This window comes from Microcaecilia unicolor, chromosome 14 (genome assembly GCF_901765095.1).
Source record: "Microcaecilia unicolor chromosome 14, aMicUni1.1, whole genome shotgun sequence".
Lineage (NCBI taxonomy): Eukaryota > Metazoa > Chordata > Amphibia > Gymnophiona > Siphonopidae > Microcaecilia > Microcaecilia unicolor.
In genome coordinates, this window is record NC_044044.1 from 45,946,172 (window position 1) to 45,967,755 (window position 21,584).

The 21,584-nt window shown below is 49.7% G+C and overlaps 1 protein-coding gene across 2 annotated transcripts in view; it reads left to right on the forward strand.

The window, feature by feature from the left end:
• Positions 1-15,150, forward strand: part of SLC25A44 (solute carrier family 25 member 44) — a 28,290-nt gene extending 13,140 nt beyond the window's left edge. For both annotated transcript variants that reach the window (XM_030188039.1, XM_030188041.1), the window contains 3 exons: positions 4,525-5,162; positions 5,286-5,413; positions 14,152-15,150. In XM_030188039.1, the coding sequence (XP_030043899.1) occupies positions 4,538-5,162; positions 5,286-5,413; positions 14,152-14,343 (945 nt within the window). In that variant the 5' untranslated portion in view covers positions 4,525-4,537 and the 3' untranslated portion in view covers positions 14,344-15,150. The remainder of the gene's footprint in view (positions 1-4,524; positions 5,163-5,285; positions 5,414-14,151) is intronic.
• The last annotated feature ends 6,434 nt before the right edge of the window (positions 15,151-21,584 follow it).

Sequence of the window (21,584 nt, forward strand, 5' to 3'; positions counted from 1 at the left end):
GGGGGTTCACTTTGCCTGTTTAGGTGCTCTGAGTCAGGTTAGCCGTAGGATCTGGGAGTGTCGCTTCCCTCTAGGATTGGGAAGGCTGAGTGGCAGAGAGGGGTCACTGACCTTCCCTGGGGGTTCACTCTGCCTGTTTAGGTGCTCTGAGTCAGGTTATCCGTAGGATCTGGGAGTGTCGCTTCCCTCTAGGATTGGGAAGGCTGAGTGGCAGAGAGGGGTCACTGACCTTCCCTGGAGTTCCAGTGATGCCTCTCCAGCTGCTCTGAGGCAGGATATGAGTAGGATCTGGGAGTGTCGGGGTCATTGACCTTCCCTGGGGTTTCACTTTGCCTGTTTAGGTGCTCTGAGGCGGGTTATCTGTAGGATCTGAGAGAGTCGCTTCCCTCTAGGATTGGGAAGGCTGAGTGGCAGAGAGGGGTCACTGACCTTCCCTGGGGGTTCACTTTGCCTGTTTAGGTGCTCTGAGTCAGGTTAGCCGTAGGATCTGGGAGTGTCGCTTCCCTCTAGGATTGGGAAGGCTGAGTGGCAGAGAGGGGTCACTGACCTTCCCTGGGGGTTCACTCTGCCTGTTTAGGTGCTCTGAGTCAGGTTATCCGTAGGATCTGGGAGTGTCGCTTCCCTCTAGGATTGGGAAGGCTGAGTGGCAGAGAGGGGTCACTGACCTTCCCTGGGGGTTCACTTTGCCTGTTTAGGTGCTCTGAGTCAGGTTAGCCGTAGGATCTGGGAGTGTCGCTTCCCTCTAGGATTGGGAAGGCTGAGTGGCAGAGAGGGGTCACTGACCTTCCCTGGGGGTTCACTCTGCCTGTTTAGGTGCTCTGAGTCAGGTTATCCGTAGGATCTGGGAGTGTCGCTTCCCTCTAGGATTGGGAAGGCTGAGTGGCAGAGAGGGGTCACTGACCTTCCCTGGGGGTTCACTCTGCCTGTTTAGGTGCTCTGAGTCAGGTTAGCCGTAGGATCTGGGAGTGTCGCTTACCTCTAGGATTGGGAAGGCTGAGTGGCAGAGAGGGGTCACTGACCTTCCCTGGAGTTCCAGTGATGCCTTTCCAGCTGCTCTGAGGCAGGATATCAGTGGGATCTGGGAGTGGCGGGGTCACTGACCTTCCCTGGGGTTTCACTCTGCCTGTTTAGGTGCTCTGAGGCAGGTTATCCGTAGGGTCTGGGAGTGTCGCTTCCCTCTAGGATTGGGAAGGCTGAGTGCCAGAGAGAGAGGGGTCATTGACCTTCCCTGGAGTTCCAGTGATGCCTTTTTAGGTGCTCTGAGGGTAGGCTATCCGTAGGATCTGGGAGTGTCACTTCTTCAAGGCAGTTGGTCAAGCTTTACCCTTATCTTTGTGTGCTTTCAGCATCGAAATGGGTGGGGTATGCTAATGGAGCACCATCGTCGGTGGAAAAGTCACTGCAGAAAGGACCAAAGTGAAAAGGCCTAACCCAAACTCTAGTAGTGCTGAATAAGTATCGATACAGACTGCTTGAGGGGACTAGAAGAAAAGTGTCCTCTGGCTAATGACATTGAAAAGAGGGGCAACAGCTGTGAAATTTAAAGTGTCCCAGCTTACGTTTTGATGAAAAACAGTCTCAAGAGACATGTACAAATGGTGAAAAATTCACTTCACCTTCCATTTATAATGTTTCATCCTACTCTGTGCAGCGCTTATGTGGCTGTAGTTATCTGCTTTCACGCAGCTACTGTCCAAGGCTGGTATACACAAGTGTAGGCACTTCCTGGGGAGGGGGACTGGGGAGCACTGATCTCTGTTCTGGTTACGGCATTTGCAGGATACCTTTCCTACTGAGCATTTGAGGTTGGGTGCATTAAGGCCTGTCTCTGTTCCAGCTCTTCTCATGTGTCCCATGTGAGGAGAGCAAATATAGCCCCATTTTTAAAAAATGGTATTAACCAACCATAACTGGAAGAAAGGAAGTGTTAAGCAATTTGGACTCTTAGGTGTGTTGGGAGAAACAAGGGATGGGGGAAGAAGAGAAATTAACAAGGATCAGTTGCCTAGAATGTTGCTACTCTGTGGGATTCTGCAGTAATGTGGCCGCTGTTGGAAGCAGGGTACTGGGCTAGATAGACCATCGGTCTGACCCAGTATCAGGAGTAGTACTGGCATAGATAATTCTTGAGGTTCTGTGTTAACATAGAACCCAATTCTATAACGGACACGATTGGTGCAAGAGTAATAGTTTGCCTGATGAGGGTTAATGTCTGGTCCCTGCTGTGGGTGTTTGGAGAGGTACCTTTTGAAAGTGTGTGAGTTCATTTAGCCTCTAGACGGGACAAGGTTGGGAGGGGAGCATCTGCGCATGATCCAGGCAGCAAGACAGATGAGCTGGTCTCTAGGGGGGCAGTTCAGTAAAGCTCACTCAGGTACCAGGATGATAAACATGAAACGCTATAAAGGCTGTTCCGCGCAGTTTAGTGCGCAATCGCCTGAGCACTTACGCCAGCCAAAGGCTGCTGTAAACGCTCAGACGCTAAATCCTGGGAACACCCTTGACACACCCATGCGCCTATTGGAGTTGCGAGAGATGTTAGGTGTGCAGGTTACAGAATACGGGAGAGGGGAGATATGTGTGTAATTACTAATAGCTCCACGCAATACGAAATGACAATCAGGGAAAAAGCCTCAAAGAGCTTAGAGCCAGATGCCAACAACTTGCGTTTTAAACTGGTTCCAGGCAGTTTAAAACGCAAGTAGTTTACCGGGGACATGCACCAAGGGCATTTTTCCTGTCACGGTAGCAGGCAACGAAAACGGAATGCAAATTATCCAAAGGCTGTTATAATGAGCTGCAGTACCGTTGCAGCTCATTATAATGAGATGCACTACCGTTTTTCCGATTCCCTTACCGTGGAAACCCTAACGTGAGGTTAGGGCTCCTGTGAGGGAATCGGAAAGGAAAAGGGCCCCAAAAAAAGGTAAAAAAGAAAAAAAAAAAGCAGCGAGCACACGTGAGGGGCGTTCTTTATGGACGTACTCTGCCTGCGCTTGTGAGTGACGTCTTTTCGTCGTTTTTTTTTTTCTTTTTTTTTAGTTTTGTCTCCCCGGCGCTGCTCACCTTCTGTAGCAGCGAGGAGAAGGGAATCGGGGACCTGCGAGTCGATCCGGAGTTCGGGATGTCCCTTTCCATTACGCTTCTCTTCCAGGTCTCTTCAGCCAATCAGAGTGCGTGTAGCTGACACCAGCAAGCTAGATGCGCTTTGATTGGCTGAAGAGACCCAAGAAGAGGAGCATAACCAAATGGGACGTCCCGATTCTCCGACTGGCTGCCAAGGTAATGGTGAATGCAACGGAGCTACAACGAGTAGCTCATTTGCATTCCCATTCCCTACCGATTCGCTATGGAATTGGTAGGGAACAGGAATTACCGATGACTTTAGTGCATCTTCCTCTTAGAGACTACGAGATAGGTCTCAACAAGCTAAACGGACATCATGGTCTCTCTTCATCATAGGCAAAAAATCCTGGGGCCACAGCTCTACAAAATCTATTCGCTGTAGCCAAAAAATACTTTATTTAAATATAAATTTTTCTTTTCAAATAATAGTAACTGATAACAGATCTTCAATGCATTGAACGCTACACTAGAAACACAGAAAGATATCGCATATATAACTGGTTCACTTATCTTTGTTCAATGTTCTCAATCAGATGCTGCTCCCTGCTGTGCGGTCCCTCAAAAGCTGCCCTGAGCCGTGTGTTCCTAGTGTAGCGTTCAATGCATTGAAGATCTGTTATCAGTTACTATTATTTGAAAAGAAAAATTTATATTTAAATAAAGTATTTTTTGCCTACAGCGAATAGATTTTTTAGAGCTATGGGCCCCAGGGTTTTTTGCCTATGATGAAGAGAGGACCATGATGTCCGTTTAGCTTGTTGAGACCTATCTCGTAGTCTCTAAGCTCTTTGAGGCCTTTTCCTTGGTTGTCATTTCATATTGCGTGGATTTTTTGCCTCTTTTCTTGAATTTTGTTCTATATCCACACCACATATTATCTTTTAGTGCATAATTACTAATAGCTGCCAGTTAATACTTGTTAATACCAATAATTGATGAGCACTGGGTTAGCTAATTAGTTTACAACTTTGGACAGCTTATACAGAATCCAGAGTAGATTTCCTTTCTTGGCCTGTCATTCTTGAAAATGTCAGATGCCTAGTTAGTAGTGGAGAGGAGGAAGTCCTTTTGTAGGAATGAGGTACTTGCTGAAGGCCACCCAGTGGTTCCCATTCAGAAGCTAACTGGCTCATGAGCAATCAGATCTTACGAGCCCAGTAACGGGAAGAACTGTGAGAGGAAAAACAAAATTATCATCCCAGATCTGATGAAAGACTCAATTACTGTTGATAAATAAAAATTCTGTTTTGTACGTCAAGAAGGGTCCAAGAAACGCTTGAGGAACTGTCTCTCCAAGTTATGATCCATATCCTGTAACGGAAAAGATCTGAAGGGGGTCAGGGAGCGATGAGAGGAAAAAGGCAAAAATCAAACCCTATTTCATTTGGTGTTTTCCAGGATCATCCGCGCCATGGAGAACAAGCGAAACATCCCGATCATCGAATGGGAAGACATGGACAAGAAGAAGTTCTATGTCTTTGGGGTGTGTATGACCATGATGATCCGGGTCAGCATTTACCCTTTCACCCTCATTCGTACAAGGCTACAGGTCCAGAAGGGCAAGAGCCTTTACAATGGCACCTTTGATGCCTTTCTGAAGATCTTGCGGACAGAGGGTGCGACTGGTCTCTACCGAGGCTTCCTGGTCAACACCTTGACCCTCTTCTCCGGCCAGTGCTATGTCACCACCTACGAACTGACCCGCAAGTTTGTCTCCAGATACAGCAGCAACAACACCGTCAAGTCTCTGGTGGCTGGCGGCTCGGCCTCGCTGGTGGCCCAGAGTATCACCGTCCCCATCGACGTGGTCTCCCAGCACCTCATGATGCAACGCAGGGGCGAGAGCATGGGCCGCTTCCGGGTCCAGTCGAAGGTAGAGGGGAAGCGTATTGTGGTGTTTGGCCAGACGAAGGACATTATTGTGCAGATCTTTAAGGCTGATGGGCCAAAGGGCTTTTACAGGGGCTATGTGGCCTCGCTGCTGACCTACATTCCCAACAGTGCTGTCTGGTGGCCCTTTTATCACTTCTATGCAGGTGAGTAAAACCAGGGGCAGTTTTAAGGGCTGTGTGGGCAGACTGGATGGGGTGGTTGGTCTTCTGCCGTCATCTGTTACGTTACTATGTCCTATGTTGCTCTCTCTTCCACGCCCCCCGCAGAGCAGCTGTCCAGGTTGGCTCCTAAAGACGTACCGCACCTCCTCCTACAAGCTGTTTCTGGGCCGTTAGCAGCCGCCACGGCAGCGACACTCACCAACCCCATGGACGTCATCCGGGCTCGAGTCCAGGTAAGAACCTAGATCTCGGGCAGTGTAGTCGATGATTCCGGGACTATGCACTGTGTTGGTGGTATTGCTTACAGCCAGCAGGTAAACCATGTTTATGCTATTGGCCAGTGTAAATTTCATCCTTGACCAAGCATCTTGCATACTGTCACCCATTTCCCAGCTCCGGCAAGGCCACTTTTGGCCGGGCACCTTGCTTGGTGTCCAAAGTAACCGAACAAAGTGAGCAGATGGGAGACACTTTATGGAACCAGCAATTTGCTGGTTCCATAAAGCATCTCCATTTCTTCACTTAGGTTGCTTTGCCATTTTTATGGGATGTTTGGGCCGCCTTCTCTGTCTTGGTGTCCAAAGCTCATACCTGCTTTCTCTGTCACTGCTGTCTCCATAGGAAAGTGATAAAAAGAGATTTATTCTCCCCTTCCCAAATTGTCTAGAGCTGGGCTTAACAAACCCCAAACACCAGGTTGCCATGGCGACTAAAAAAAAATTAGACCTGGCTCCTAAGGTTTGCAGGCTGAGGCCAAACACTTCTCCCACTTTTTCCCAAGCCCCCCTTCCCCCACGGCACTTCCAAACTTGTCTCCTTCGCTGGATGCAGCAGCCATGAAACTGTTCCTCTGCTGCATCCCACCCCTGAGCAAACAGGAAGTTGCATCAGAGGGGGCGGAACACAGCAGAGGAACAGTTTCATGGCCAGCTGCAGACAGCATGTGTTTATGGCTGCTGAAGCTGGCGAAGGAGACAGGTTTGGAAGCACTTCAGGCTGGAGGGAAGAAGCAGGAAAGGAGTTTGGACCTGGGGGGGGGGGGGGGCAGGAAAGGTGGTAGTTGGACCTGATGGATGGAGGGAGGGAAAGGAAGACCTGGATTCATGGGGGAGAGAGGGAGGATCAGGAGACTTGTTGGACTCATGGGAGGGGGCTAGGAGACATGCTGATCCAGCAGGGGGGAGGGGGCATGGGGAAAGGACAGAGATGATGAACTACTGGGGGGTGGGGGGGAATACTGGGGAGAGAGGTGGAAGGAAGAGATGCCGGACCCATGAAAAGAAAAAAGATGCTGGACGGGGAGGGTAGTAAGAAAGAAGCTGGACATGAGGAGGGATAGGGACACAGAAGGAGATAGTTGGCTTGGGGGGAGTATAGGGACAGAGATGCTGCTGGACAGGGAGAGGTTAGAGACATAGCACCAATGATGAACTGGGGGTGGAGGGGAGTTAGGGGAATGCTGGACATGGAGGCAGCATAGAGTCAGGGTGATGTTGGACATGGGGGGAGGGATAGGGGCACAGAAGGGTGATGCTGAACAAGGAGGGGGGACACAGGGATACAGATTGGAGATGTTGGGCAGGGGAAAGGAGCTGCTGAATATGGGGGCAACATAGAGACAGAGACCCAGAGGGAAGATGAATAATGGATACGGAGAAAGAAGAAATGTCATATGGACAGAAGACCCTGGCAAGAAAATTAAGAGAAGACAGAGAAAAGTAGAAACTAGCGATGGGACCAACAAAATAAAATCAAATGATCAGACAACAAAGGTAGAAAAATAATTTTATTTCCTATTGATGAGAAAAAGTCAGTTTTCCAAGGACAAGCAGGCTGCTTGTTCTCACTGATGGGTGACGTCCCACAGCAGCCCCAGGTCTGGAAAATCTTCCTAGCAACAAAGTTTGCTAGAGCCTTTGAGCGCGCAGGTACGCGGCCATCTTCCCGCGAGAGTGCCGCCTTAGTCCTTTTTTTTCCCCCGCGGTCAGAGCGGCTGTTTTTGCCATTGCTCTGTTGCCCCAGAGAAGAAGAGCCTTCACTTTGCGGTTTTTCGCTGAGTTTTCTCGGTTCGTGTCAGCTCGTGTTTGAGCTGTTCTTTCTTTTCAAAGGAAAAAAACAAACAAAAAACTTTTCCTTTATTTCTTAGTTTGTCCCTCTAAGTTTCCTTTCGTGCGGCCTTTTTGGCCGCCCGTACGGGTTTTCTTCCTTTTTGTGCCCTTCTTTTTGGCACCATCGAGAATTTTGATTTCGCCGCCGCTATTTTTCCTTCCCTGACATCGAGGATCGCAACGGCTTCAAGAAGTGCACTCAGTGCAACCGGGCAATCTCAGGCACCGACCCCCACGCATGGTGGGGCCGACCATCGCCCAGACGCATGTAAGTTGTGTCTTAGCCTTAAAAAGCAGACACAGGCGTCGAGACAATCTCAGTGGGAACGTTTGTTCGCAGCTTTGCCCGGTACTTCGGCGTCGAGGTCGGCGGTGTCGATGTCGGCACCGGAGATGGCGTCGATGTCTGGAGCGCAGGTAATGGCTGTCCAGGGACCATCACACGCTGGCAGCAGTGGGCCATCGAGTGCGTCTCCACCTGCCTCGAGGGCTCCTGCGGTGCAGGTCCATCCCCGACCTCTTTCGGACACGACCCCGAGGAGGCGTGTGGATTCCACATCCTTGTCGGTACCGGGGGTTACTGGTGACGTGCTTCGAGCGAAGGCGAAGAAGCACCGTCATCGGTCTCCTCCTAGTCACGGTACCGAGAGCTCCGGGGCGTCGAAGGATTCGGCGCCCGTGAAGTGTCGACGCTAGGAGGACCGCTCACCTTCCATACAAGAGGTGTCGATGCGCCGGTCCCCGGACAGCCTGGTACAGCCTCCTCGCCCTAGACAGATTCTGGCTTCGTCTCCTGCACCGACCCCACAGCCTTTCTCGACAGACACTCTAGACGAGCGCCTCCGAGCCATTCTTCCAGGGATTCTGGAAGGGCTGCTGCGACCGTCTGTTCCGGTACCGGTGGTGCTTGCGCCTTCGGTACCGTTGATAGATGCGGTGGCTGGCTCCCCGCCTGTGGTGACGTCTGCGACGCCAGTGCCACTTGCGGCATCGGCCTCGGCTGCCACCCAAGTTGACTCCTCGTCGACATCAATGGAGGGAGCTTCATCGCCGCCGGCGCAGGAGTCCACTTCTCGACATCGCCATCGGGGACACGATTCCTCGGTGTCGAGACGGGCCCGGCTTCGGACTGCAGTCAGAGAACTAGTGTCCGATACCGAGGGGGAGGCCTCATGGGAGGCAGAGGAGGACCCAAGATATTTCTCTGATGAGGAGTCTTGGGGTCTCCCTTCTGATACTACTCCTTCACCAGAGAGAAAGTTTTCTCTCCCAGAGAGTCTGTCTTTCTCTTCCTTTGTGCGGGAAATGTCTACGGCTATTCCCTTCCCTGTGGTAACTGAGGATGAGCCCAGGGCCGAGATGTTCGAGGTCCTTGACTATCCTTCGCCACCTAAGGAGTCGTCCACTGTTCCTCTGCATAATGTCCTTAAGCAGACATTGCTGAAGAACTGGACGAAACCACTATCTAATCCCACCATCCCCAAGAAGTTTGAGTCCCCATATCGGATTCACGGGGACCCGGAGTTGATGAAGACCCAGTTACCTCACGACTCTTCAGTTGTGGATTCCGCTCTCAAGAGAGCCAAGAGTTCTAGAGATTACGCCTCGGCGCCCCCGGGGCGGGAGTCTAGAACTTTGGACTCTTTTGGGGAGGAAGGCCTATCATTCCTCTATGCTCGTGTCCAAGATTCAGTTGTACCAGCTCTACACGAGCACCCACTTGCGGAATAATGTGAAGCAACTGGCGGACTTGGTCGATAAGCTCCCTTCGGAGCAGGCCAAGCCTTTTCAGGAGGTGGTCAGGCAGCTGAAGGCGTGTCGTAAATTCCTGTCCAGGGGTGCTTATGACTCTTTTGATGTTGCATCCAGGGCCGCTGCTCAGGCTATAGTGATGCGCAGACTCTCTTGGCTGCGTGCCTCTGACCTGAAGAATCGAGTCCAGCAGCGGATTGCAGATGTTCCTTGCCGGGGGGGATAATATTTTTGGCGAGAAGGTCAATCAGGTGGTAGAGCAGATCCACCAGCGGGAAACCGCCCTCGACAACCTCTCCCACCAGGCGCCTTCAGCATCTACCTCATCAGGTAGACGTTTTTACGGGGGAAGGAGGAACGCTCCCTGTACTTATAATAAGCGTAGGTACAATCCACCTTCCCGACAGCCTGCTCAGGCTAAACCCCAGCGAGCTCGTTCACGTCAACAGCGTGCGCCTCGACAGGCCCCTGCAGCTCCCCAGCAAAAGCAAGGGACGGGCTTTTGACTGGCTCCAGTTGAGCATAGCCGCTATAAAAGTGTCTGTGCCGGACGATCTGCCGGTCGGAGGGAGGTTAAAATTTTTTCACCAAAGGTGGCCTCTTATAACCTCCGATCGGTGGGTTCTTCAAATAGTCCAGCTAAGAAACTCCCTCAATTTGATCGCCAAACCTCCAAATTGCCCACCGGGAGCTCAGTCCTTCAGCTTCCAGCACAGGCAGGTACTTGCAGAGGAACTCTCCGCCCTTCTCAGCGCCAATGCGGTCGAGCCTGTTCCACCGGGGCAAGAAGGGCTGGGATTCTATTCCAGGTACTTCCTTGTGCAAAAGAAAACAGGGGGGATGCATCCCATCCTAGACCTAAGGGCCCTGAACAAATATCTGGTCCGAGAATAGTTCAGGATGCTTTCCCTGGGCACCCTTCTTCCCATAATTCAGGAAAACGATTGGCTACGCACTGTGGACTTTAAAGGATGCTTATACACACATCCTGATACTTCCAGCTCACCGGAAGTATCTTGGATTCTGTCTGGGAGCGCAGCACTTCCCAGTATTGTGTGCTGCCCTTTGGGCTCGCTGCTGCGCCCAGGTTACTTACCAAATGTCTGGCAGTTGTTGCGGCGTCGCTACGCAGACTGGGAGTATATGTCTTCCCTTATCTCGATGATTGGCTGGTGAAGAGCACCTCAGAGGCAGGAGCTTTACAGTCCATGCAGGTGACTACACAGCTACTGGAGCTACTAGGGTTTGTAATAAATTACCCCAAGTTCCACCTTCTTCCAGTTCAGAGACTAGAATTTATAGGAACCCTGCTGGACTCACAGACGGCTCATGCCTACCTCCCCGAAGCAAGGGCAGATAATCTTCTTAACAAAGCTTGCCCGCTTGTAGCAATTCACAATGGTTGCCTGTGTAACATGATTCCAGGCTTCTTTCTGCATATGTAGGGAATCCAACAGTGATAGATTACAAGCCAGTTCAACAGCATGTTTATCCTTGCCAGTCTAGTCATCCATAAATCTCATCAGAGGACGTAGCACAAGAGCCCGATAATGTTGTTTGAAATTGGCTGTTATGCCCTGATCCATAGGTTGGATCAGAGAAGTAGTGTTTGGTGACAGAAAGACCACCTTAACGTTAGCCTTGACATCATCCCTGTGTGCAGCACAATTATCGCAAAGCAGCAAAATCTGACGCTTTTGTGCCCGCATTCTAGTGTCTAACTTCTTTAGCCACCGCTTCCAAATTTCCCCCGTCATCCATGAATTTGCGTTAGCCTCGTATGACACAGGAAGTCGCTTGACTTTCTTGAAGCAACGGGGCTGTTTGCTCTTTCCAATGACGAGGGGTTCCAACTTCTCACTCCCATCCGTATTGCAGCAAAGAAGGATCGTCAGTCGGTCCTTCGAGGTTTTACCTCCAGTAGTTTCGGCATGTTTGAATGCAAGTGTTCCATCAGGAATCGCTTGCCAGTAGAGACCGTTTTCATCAGCATTGAAAATGTCACGAGGTGCAAACTCTTTCAGGATGGTAGGAAGAACTGAAACAACCCAATTTTCAGCACCAAAGTCGTCAGCGTCTTGTTTCTCACCATGTTGTTTCTTGAATTTTATGCTGTTCCTCTCCTTCCATCTTTCCAACCGTCCAACAGTGGCTTTGAATTCAGTTAGTCCAAGACTTTCAGCTAGCTGGTTAGCTTTCTCCATAAGTAGTGGACCACAGACAGGAAACTGCTCCTGACTCAAGAAAACCACCGAAGAAGAGCATCTTCTACCTCCTCAGCTTTTCCCGCCCGTTTTTGTTTCCGTTGTGGATTTGTATTGTTTTGCCAGTCTTCCAGAAGCTGGTCTTTCTGCTTGAAGCCACGTGAAATTTGACTGGGATTGACACCATATTCTTTAGCAATAGATGCTTGACTTTGTTTGTTTTCTAATTTTTTAAGAACTTCTATTCGTTCAGCCAGTGTTAGTCTTAGTTCCGCCGCGACGACGACCCCGGTGTACGCTCTAACAACATTCGTTCACGTATTCTGCCTGTGGCAGTTAGAGGCAGTAAATTTGAAATCTCGTTTGTTGTCACGCGCCAATCGGCTTCCATATTCCATGCGCCCACTTATGCGGAGTCTTTCCTGCAGAGGAGCGGTCTTGAACCATGCATGTAAGCGAATCTTGCACTTATCAGTGGTGCGCTAAACCGAAGTTTGTCCCCATAGCAATCGATGGTGCCAAAAATGGGACCGAAGTACGGCATGCAGTTAAACGGAGCATGCGCTTATCCGACGTGCACCTATTTCATTTGTATCCCACATTTTCCCACCTATTTGCAGGCTCAATGTGGCTTACATTGTTCCGTCATGGCAATCGCCATTTCCGGAGTGAGAGATACAAGTGGTATTACATTAAAGATCTTGATTGACATAGTGGATTAGGCAGTCAAGTATAAGGAGTTCATATTCGGAATAAGAGATAGGGCGGTATCGCGTTAAAGGTCATTAATGGTAGAGTAGGCCTTGGTAGTCGAGTATAGAGCGATAGGTTTTATCCAGTTCAGGCTTGAATTCCATTGCCTGGTAATTAGGATGGGTCGATATGGTATGCCTTGTTGAACAAGCTGGTCTTCAGTGATCTCCGAAAGTTAGTTAAGTCAGGTATTTTTTTTCACGGCGAGTGGTAATGCATTCCATAGCTGCATGCCCATGTAGGAGAAGCTGGATGCTTATGTTAATTTGTATTTTAGTCCTTTGCCGCTTGGGTAATGGAGGTTCAGGAATGTGCGTTCTGATATATATATATAGGGGGGCTTGTTGGCTGTAGGTGTGTGAGGAACAAAGATGGCAGTATGTATGGGATGGGGGGTGGGTCAGAAAGAGGTGGCAGTTGGGTGAGAGCGGGCAGAGAGATGAACAGGTTGGCCGTGCTCATGGGGGGAAGAGGGAGAGACAGGTTGGCTGTATGTGCGTGTGTTGGGAGGGGCACAGAAAAATATTCTGGCTGTAGGTGTGTGTGGAGGGGCAGAAAGAGGTGACGACAGTGTGCATGGCGGGGGGGGGGGCAGTTGGGAGGGCAAAAAAGAGGAACGGGTTGGCCATGTTGAATTGGGGGGTGGGGAAGATGAGAAGGACAGGATGGTGGTGTGTGTGTGGGATAGTGTGCATTGTGTGAGGGGACAGAGATGGAGAGGCTGGTCATGTGCATTGGGAGGACAAGAGAGGACAAATTGTATTAACAGAACATAATTGTAACAAAGAAAGTGCCTGGGACCATTTTTGGGGGGTATAGCAGAAGGTGAGGGGGTTCTGTGACTGTAGAGCTCCACAGCCAGGGAGACAGGCCAAGCCAGTCCTGGTTTGAAAAGAAGGTATTTTAACAAGTACCTATAAATTAATATGTAAAGTGCTTTGATTGTAACCACAGAAAGGCAGTCTATCAAATCCCATTCCCTTTCCCTTTAATGTGGGTGAAACCAGGAGTGGTTCAGCTTCTTCCCCCTGACATGGAACTACTCAAGGTGTCGATCCTGCCAACTCGGTGATCGTGCTTCCTCCCTAAACAGTCCAAATGTGCCTTGAATGCCTGTACAGAAGGTGCCCAAATGCCGACTGACCTTTGGCTTCCCAGAAACCCTCTGTTCTCATTTGCATCATACTGATACCCTGTAGTTGTAGAAAAATAGGATCCTGGGCAAGTTGGGCAGTTTTTAAGTAGACGAATATAAACAAATTGTACAGCAACGATTGGATTGTGCAAACTTCCAAAGAACCCTTGAGGCCCTGAAAACTGTGACAAATGTCTCTGTTTTGTGTCGGTTCGATACGAGATATCGTGACCTCTTGTAGCTTTCTAATGCAGCACAGAAGACCAAGGAGCTGAAGTCTGGGCTCTGAGTCTTCACTTGGTGCCACTTTCCCTGGATTCTGTGTAGGGTGCCCAGGTCCGTGTGCAAACTCATTTAGTCAATTAGGTGCCAAGAAGCACTCGGCAGTAATTATGAGTAATGCATGCATCCGTCCTACACCCTGTTATGTAACGGAACTCCAAAGGGGGCATGGACGGATCAGGGACGTTTGCACTCTTTAACTCTCATCAGTCAGGCAGCATTTCACCAGCCTTTGGCAGGCAGAAAATGTGCGCTCAGCTAGTATCCTGTAAAAGACGCTCTGTGCGCAGCACCCTTTACAGAATACTAACTTAGATCATCCCGGGCTAAACCATTTCTTGAACCTAGCGCTATGTGATCAGCTTCCTCCTGCTCTGTCCTGCAGCCGACTGATGCTTTAAGCCCTCATTCACAGATACCTATTGCTGTATTCTCGCCTATTCTTCCAGCACACACACACACTTATAACCCAATCACTAAGCAAACCTCTTTCGTCTATGTTCCTTTGGAATGTGGGACAAGTATACTGTCCAACCAGACAGTGGCTGTTGCCCTCGAGGAATGATTCTTGACTCCATCCCTCCTGGGCAGGATCCAAGTCTAGGAAGTGGGGCCTGGTTGTCCCTCGTGGCTTCTGCACCAGGCCGTTAAGCCGGCCCCTTCTAATGATATTTTGTGGGGAGGGTGGGGAGGAGGAGGCTTGATTAACAGGACTGATTCTTATCTTCGTTTTGTAGGTTGAAGGGAAGAGCTCCATCATCGGCACATTCAGGCAGCTGATGGTCGAGGAAGGGCCCTGGGGTCTGACTAAGGGGCTCTCTGCCCGCATCATCTCCTCCACCCCTTCCACTATTGTCATAGTGGTGGGCTACGAAACACTGAAAAAGCTGAGCCTCCGGCCGGAGCTAGTAGATTCCAGACATTGGTAGCCTACTGTGGACTGGGAACATCCACAGGTCCCACGCGAGATGTATAGCCACTTGGGAATGTTTACCAGTAAGACCCTGTAAGACTGGATCTGTGTCCGCTGTGGTGTGTGTGTTTGTGAAGCAGATGGGATTCATTAGAAATTGCCCGCTTGGGAGCAAGGTTTACTCTGAACAGCTAAAAGGGTGAACTTTCAAGGACTCTTCTTCCGGTTTTGAATATCGGACAATATCGGCAGATTACTGAAGAACTCCAAGTGGGGGCTGACTTCCATTTGCTGCTAGGTTTTGAAAATGAGAGAACCATTAAAGTGCACTGGATCAGGGAGAGGGGAGGGCAGGGGAAAAGAGAGAACGGGCAGCAGCCAGGTGCAGAGTGTAAAAGCAGTTGTACATCATTGGCTTGCTTTAACGAGACTCTCTGAAGAGGGCAGATGTGGCTGAGTTGGGATTTGGGCAGTGGGATATGGGGAAAGAGCAAAAAAAAAAGTAATAATGACAATTTTCCTGCATACCCCTTTACCAGCTTTTTCATAGATGTGGTAGGCAGCAGGAACAATATTTGGAACAGTTTTAAAAAAACTTTTAAAATCGGCCTGTCGCATTTTTAAGAGATATGTATATGAGGTTTAGAGATTTGTTTTGCTTTGGGGGGGGGGGGGGGGGGGTCTTCATTTTTTTTTTTTCTTTCTTGTCTTCAGTTTTTATGCCACGGCATTCTGGTGCCACACACAAGGGGAACGACTCGGGTACAAGCAAGGGTATTTTTCTGCATATCAGTGATACCTGCAAGAGCCAGTGTTTTTTATTTAAAAAAAAAAATGAAAATTGGAGCTGTAAAATTATATATTTATATGCAACAGATGTACACGATGTGGTTGCCAAGCAAGTCAGTTTAGCCATTTTGTAAAATTGATGGCATAGTTCCCCCCTACTCCTGCAAAAGTGCTTTTCTCACTCCTCCACCGACACTTGGGTGGGAGGGATGTTTAAGACGGAGATTCCATAGTAGCTGGAGCCTTACTAGCCCCAATCCTGAGGGGGTAAGAAACTTGGGCATTTTTCCATAATTGTGAGATGATCTTTAAATGTTTCCTGCCCGTGGACATAATTCAGGAGAGGGGGAGGGTTTTGTAAAGCGGTTGTGACGGTGACCGTTCAAACAGTGGAACCCGGACCGTATCGGTCTTTACTTCAGATATATCTTTCCGTTTATTTCCGATGGTCATACAGGACCCTGTGAAGATTTCCCAGGGTGGGCTGCAGTAGAGGGGCCTACGAGGGCACTTTCAAGCGCATTCTGAAGCATTGAAAACTTCTCGTTTTGAAGACCAGCTCAAAGTTGGTTATAATTGTGCTTCATGAGCAGACAGCTGGAGTTCATGACCTTGAGGAGTGGTAAGGCCAGGGACCAGTCACTGACTGTCTGGGGAGGGTCTAATAAAATCCCCCTTATCTACATGCACGGGGAGGTGGTGCCGGTGCTGGGTTAATCACGTGCCTCTTTCCTATCTAGAAGCGTAGGGCGTGACACGGGAGTTGAGAAAAGTTACTTTGCACCCCTGCCCTACGCTGAAAGTGTAGCCTAGGAGCAATGCATGTTAGCTGAACTTTCTGGGTGCTAAAATAGCTTCATTGTCTAGTATTTACAGTTCTCGGGTCCCAGCGACTCTTACTCCCCCTCGACCAACATACCTTTTGAGTTTCAGCAGATTCTGAGACATAGAAATCTGTCAGACTGGATCAGAACTAAGAACCATCTTGCCCAGTGTCCCGCCTCCCAGGACTGTGAAAGACAGGTTGTATGCGGGATGTACCCCATCCCTTGTCGCCGGTCAGGAGTGTGTGGAATTGGGTGAGGTCCCTAGCTGTTAAGATATGTCAGGCCAGTACAGGGTCACGAGATTTCCACAGTGAATATACACGAGATTGATTTGCTTGTACCGCTTCTATTGCATGCAAATCACGCATATTCAAGTTTATTAATCCCGCCCATCATATTCATTGTAGAAATCTCGAAAACCCGACTGGATTGTAGCCCTCGAGACCTGTGGTTGCCCACCCTTGAGAGCTAATTGGTACATCTTCCATCAATAGATGAGCAGGCTGGGGGCATTGACATTTGGATGCACATTTGGTTTTCGGGTGTGGAGGTAGGTGAGACTGCTGCAGGTCAGAAGCAAGACCTTCCCAAACCACTCCCTTCAGGAATCACCATTTTGGTAAATATCATAGACTGACTTCTTTAACTCCTTCTGTGTGATTTGTATTCCTTTTCTAAAATGGAGGCTGCTAATCCCTCCCCTAAAAGTCCAGGTAACTAAAGATTTTCCTCCTGTCTTTGAAATAGATTATCCTATGGTTTTGTTTTTTATTTAAATTGAAGCGGGTGGCCTATGGCTATTTTTTTTTTTAACATAGTCCCCTTTCCCTTCTGTCTGGTGGCTGTAAACACCTATTAAGCGTGTAGCACAGACAGTTTGGGAACGAAGGGGGAGATTAAGTTCATTTATGTGGTGGGTTCCCGTCTGTAAATTGGAGTTGGGCAGTGTTGGCTGAGATTCCACAAAGTGTTCATAGAAAGCAGGCCCTCCAGCTGTACATCTGTGCATTTGTAGTTCCCAGACTTGTGCACAGCGCCAGCAAGCGACACCTGGGTCATAGCATCCAGTTCAGCGCTGCAGGTAACAGTTGGCTGCCTGTGACCTGTGGAAAAGAAAAGGCTTTGTTCGGGCCCTCAAAACGTTTCCCAACCCCGGCATCGTATTTGAAACCAAATGTAATCACGGTACCAGATGGACAGCTGTATCCCATGTAATGCCTCAGTTCTCATCTCTGGCTTTCTCCCACGATAAGACTAGTTTTCCAGGTTACTCAAACAAAATTCAGGACAGATGAACTCGGTTCAGGTGTGGACTATGGGCTCTGGGGGAAGCTCATGGACCATTACAAAGAACCAGTGACTTGGATCAGCCTGTTAGCGTTACCAAGGCACACACTTTTTTTTTAAAACTTTTAAACTAACGAGCGATTGATTTGATTTTAGGTTCTTCCGGGAAGAGCTGGGAGTGCTAACTTCACAAGAGCAACCCAGACCCCTGTGTGGGTGCTTCAGTATTAAATCGATAGTGCAAAGTTCAAAGTCGTGGTGATTTTGGATGCTTCAATGGTTTTGGGTTTTCTAGCAGAATTCCCAGTCTGTTGGCTGAAGTCATCTCTGTGGATAGAGTAGTATGGCTTTAGCTTTTCTGTATTTTCTTATTTGGACTACTGATAGCTTATACAACTTTAGAATCCTATTTAAATGCTGCAGATAAAAATGACCAAAAAGGGCTTCTACCAAATGAAAATAACTTATTTTTTTTTTATTTTCTCATTGTTTCACACAATCGCATGAACTTAAATTAAAATTATAAACCTTATCACGCTTATAAAAATATATATATTTTAGCGATAGATCCTTCCTTCTGTTCAGAAGATTAGAGCCAATTCATTCCTCTTTCTCTAACAAGTGACTCAACAAGGAAAGGAGCTTCCAGAAAATGGAGGAAACAGCCGAGCTCAATAATACTCCAAAAATGACCTCAAAGGTCAGAATAAAATACTCAAGGTTAATGATGTCATCACCACTCACCCAAAGAGCTTTTGTTTTTGAATTACTTGTTAGAATGAGAGGAATGAATTGGCTGTAATCTTCTGAACAGAAGGAAGGATCTATCGATATAGACCTTATCACACTCGCAAAAATATTCTAAGAAACAGAAAAATGTAGGCAGATAAAGACCGTATGGCCTATCCAGTCTGCCCATCCATCCCATCTACCCTCCCTATCGTTCCCTTAAGAGATCCTATGGACTTGTCCAAAGCTCTCTTGAATTCAGATACTGTTTTCACCTCCACCACTTCCACCGGGAGGCCATTCCATGAATTCACCACCCTTTCCGTGAAGTATTTCCTCAAGTTACTTATGAGTCTGTCCTCCTGAAAGAGACTCACTTCCTTGTCATCAAGCAGATGAATCCATTACGTATGTGTTGTGTCCATCAACCAGCAGGGCGAGATAGAGAGCACTGAAAAACCATAGTGCCTCATGGCCAGCTAGCTTCAATATTCTCTATCTCCCCAGCAGGGTGGATGCAACTTTTTCAGCTCCTTCAGAAATCTGCCTGGGGTGGCTCCTGTGCTTTGGCCAGTTTGTAGCAGGGGTGTTGTGGCTGATGGTGCCCACTTTAAAGGCACATAGGTTCGCCCTTTCCCTGCCTTACCCTGAAGGACATGCAGGACCGAAGCCTGGAATCAGCTATGAAACGGTCCTTTGAAATTTCAGGCCTATCCTTATGGGCGTCTGCATGCAGCCGTTATGCTGCCCGAGCCTGCCTCGCTTGGTTACAACAGGCAGTGGAACAGCCCGGAGATGGAGCGGAGCCCCTTGCAGGGGTGGCACCGCGGATGGAGTGGGCATTGTCGTTCTTGGCTGACGCCCTTTATGATCTGGTCAGAGCTTCGGCTAAACAGATGGCCGTGGCGGTGGCGGCTCGCCGTCTTCTATGGCTACGGCACTGGGCGGCTGGCATGGTCTCTGAGCAAAGGTTGGTGAAGTTGCCCTTCCAAGGTCTTCTCCTATTTGGTGAGGAGTTGGAGAAAATTGTTAAAGGCCTGGGGGATGCTAAACCCCAGCGCTTACCCAAGGATAGGCCGCGGCCTTCTTCCAAGGGTCAGGCGGTTCCCTCCTCTTATAGACCTTGCTTCCGTGAAGCTAGAAGGTACCACCCGGGGCGTTCTGCTGGGTTCACTTCTCGTGCCCGCTTTCAGCAGAGGAACTCCTTTCGTTCGGACAAGCGTTCCGCAGCAACCGGCTCAAGGCCTGGAGTTCAAGGGCGACCCTCTCAATGTTGGTGCGCCGGCCCTCTCCTCGATTCCTGCAATAGGAGGACAGCTTTCCCTCTTTCTCGAGGAGTGGGTCAAGATTTCCTCAGATCAGTGGGTTTTGGACCTGATCAGAGATGGCTACAGAATAGAATTCAATGCCCCGGTGAGAGACGTGTTTGTGGAGTCCCGCTGCGGTTCTGCCGTCAAACGGGCAGCGGTAGAGGAGACCTTGCAAGGCTCGATTCACCTAGGGACGTTGTCCCCGGTGCCTCCCGCCGAACACGGCTCAGGCTGTTACTCCATTTACTTTGTAGTGCCGCGAAAAGGCGGGTCTTTTCGGCCCATCCTCGACTTAAAAGAAGTCGTCAAGTCTCTTAAGAGTGCGGCATTTTCACATGGAAACCCTGCGCTCCGTCATTGCGGCGGTACAGCCAGGAGAGTTTGTCACGTCTCTGGACCTGAAAGAAGCTTACTTGCACATTCCTATTTGACCCCTGCACCAAAGGTTTCTGTGGTTTGCTGTGATGGGAAAACATTTCCAGTTTCGGGCCTTGCCTTTTGGCCTCGCCACAGCTCCCTGAACCTGTTCCAAGGTAATGGTGGTAGTAGCTGCCTTTCTCAGGCGAGAGGGTATTCGGGTTCACCCGTACCTAGACGACTGGCTCATCAGAGCAGACTCGACAGAGGAGAGTCATTAGGTAACAGCCAGAGTGGTCTTCAATCTCTGGACTGGGTCGTCAATATAGCCAAAAGTCACCTGACCCCCCCTCTCAATCTCTAGAATATTTGGGGGTCCGGTTCGACACGGCCTCGGGCTTTGTTTATCTACCCGAGCAAAGGCGGTGCAAGCTTCAGAATCGGGTCCGTCTGCTCCTGAGGATGCCTCGCCCCCGCGCTTGGGACATTGTCCAGCTGTTAGGGTTGATGACGGCCACCTTGGAAGCGGTGCCCTGGGCGAGAGCGCTCCTGAGACCTCTGCAGTGCTCCCTGCTTCAACGATGGTCTCCAATTTCTCAGGATTATCAGTGCAGACTCACATGGCTCCCTGCGGCCCGGCTCAGTATGGAGTGGTGGCTCTCAGACAGCATGCTGCGGCGAGGAATACCGCTAGCGCTCCCCGATTGGTGCCTGGTGGTAACAGATGCCAGCCTGAAGGGCTGGGGTGCACATTGCCGGGGAAGGCATGCCCAGGGTCTTTGGACACCCGAGGAGTCGGAGATGTCCATCAATCGCTTGGAGTTGAAAGCGATATTCCAGGCGCTTCTGGCCTTTCACTTGATCCTGGAAGGATTGGCTGTCAGAGTTCTGTCGGACAACACGATAGCAGTGGCCTACATAAATCGACAAGGCAGAGCACTGGCCGCGCAGGCCGCACAGATTTGCCACTGGACCGAGCTACATCTGCAGTTTCTGTCAGCAGCTCACATTGCAGGTCAGAGCAACGTGCAAGCCGATTATCTAAGCAGGCATCAAATCGACCCAGCGGAGTGGGAACCGGCAGACAAAGTGTTTCTTCAGATCTGTGCCAAGTGGGGGACGCCCGTAGCGGATCTTATGGCTTCAAGCGCAAATGCCAAAGTCCCGTGCTTTTACAGCAGACAGAGAGATCCTCGCTCGGTGAGGTTGGATGCCTTGGCTCAACCCTGACCTCAGGGCCTCCTGTATGTGTTCCCTCAGTGGCCCTTGATAGGGCGAGTACTCCTACGGATTCGGCTACATCAAGGAGAGGTGGTTCTCATTGCCCCGGATTGGCCCAGGAGGCCGTGGTATGCGGACCTCCGGCGGATGCTGGTATAGGCTCCCCTTCCTTTGCCTCTGGTACCGAATCTGTTGTCACAGGGACCGGTGACCACGGAGGACGCCTGCCGCTTTGGGCTTACGGCATGGCTATTGAGAGGGCGCAATTGAGAGACAAGGGCTATTCCAACAAGGTCATCTCCATTCTTCTATAGGCCCGCAAGCGTTTCACTTCCGTGGCTTATGCCAGGATTTGGCGGCAATTTGAGGCTTGCTGTGCTTCTAAAGCGATCACACCCATGTGGGCTTCTGTCTCGCCGATACTTGACTTTTTGCAGGATGGTTTACAAAAAGGCCTTGCCTATAATTCCCTGCGTGTTGAAGTGGCAGCCTTAGCATGTTTTCGAGGGAAGGTCGCTGGCCTCTCTCTGGCTGCTTATCCGAATGTAGCATGGTTTCTTAGAGGGGTGCTTTGGCTCCGTCCTCCCGTGCGGGCTCCGTGTCCGGCCTGGAACCTGGGGTTAGTTTTAAAGGCCCTTCAGTGTTCGCCCTTCGAGCCGCTAAGGCGAGCTTCAGAGAAGGATGTGACCCTAAAGACGGTCTTTTTGGTGGCCATTACTTCAGTGAGACGGGTGTCT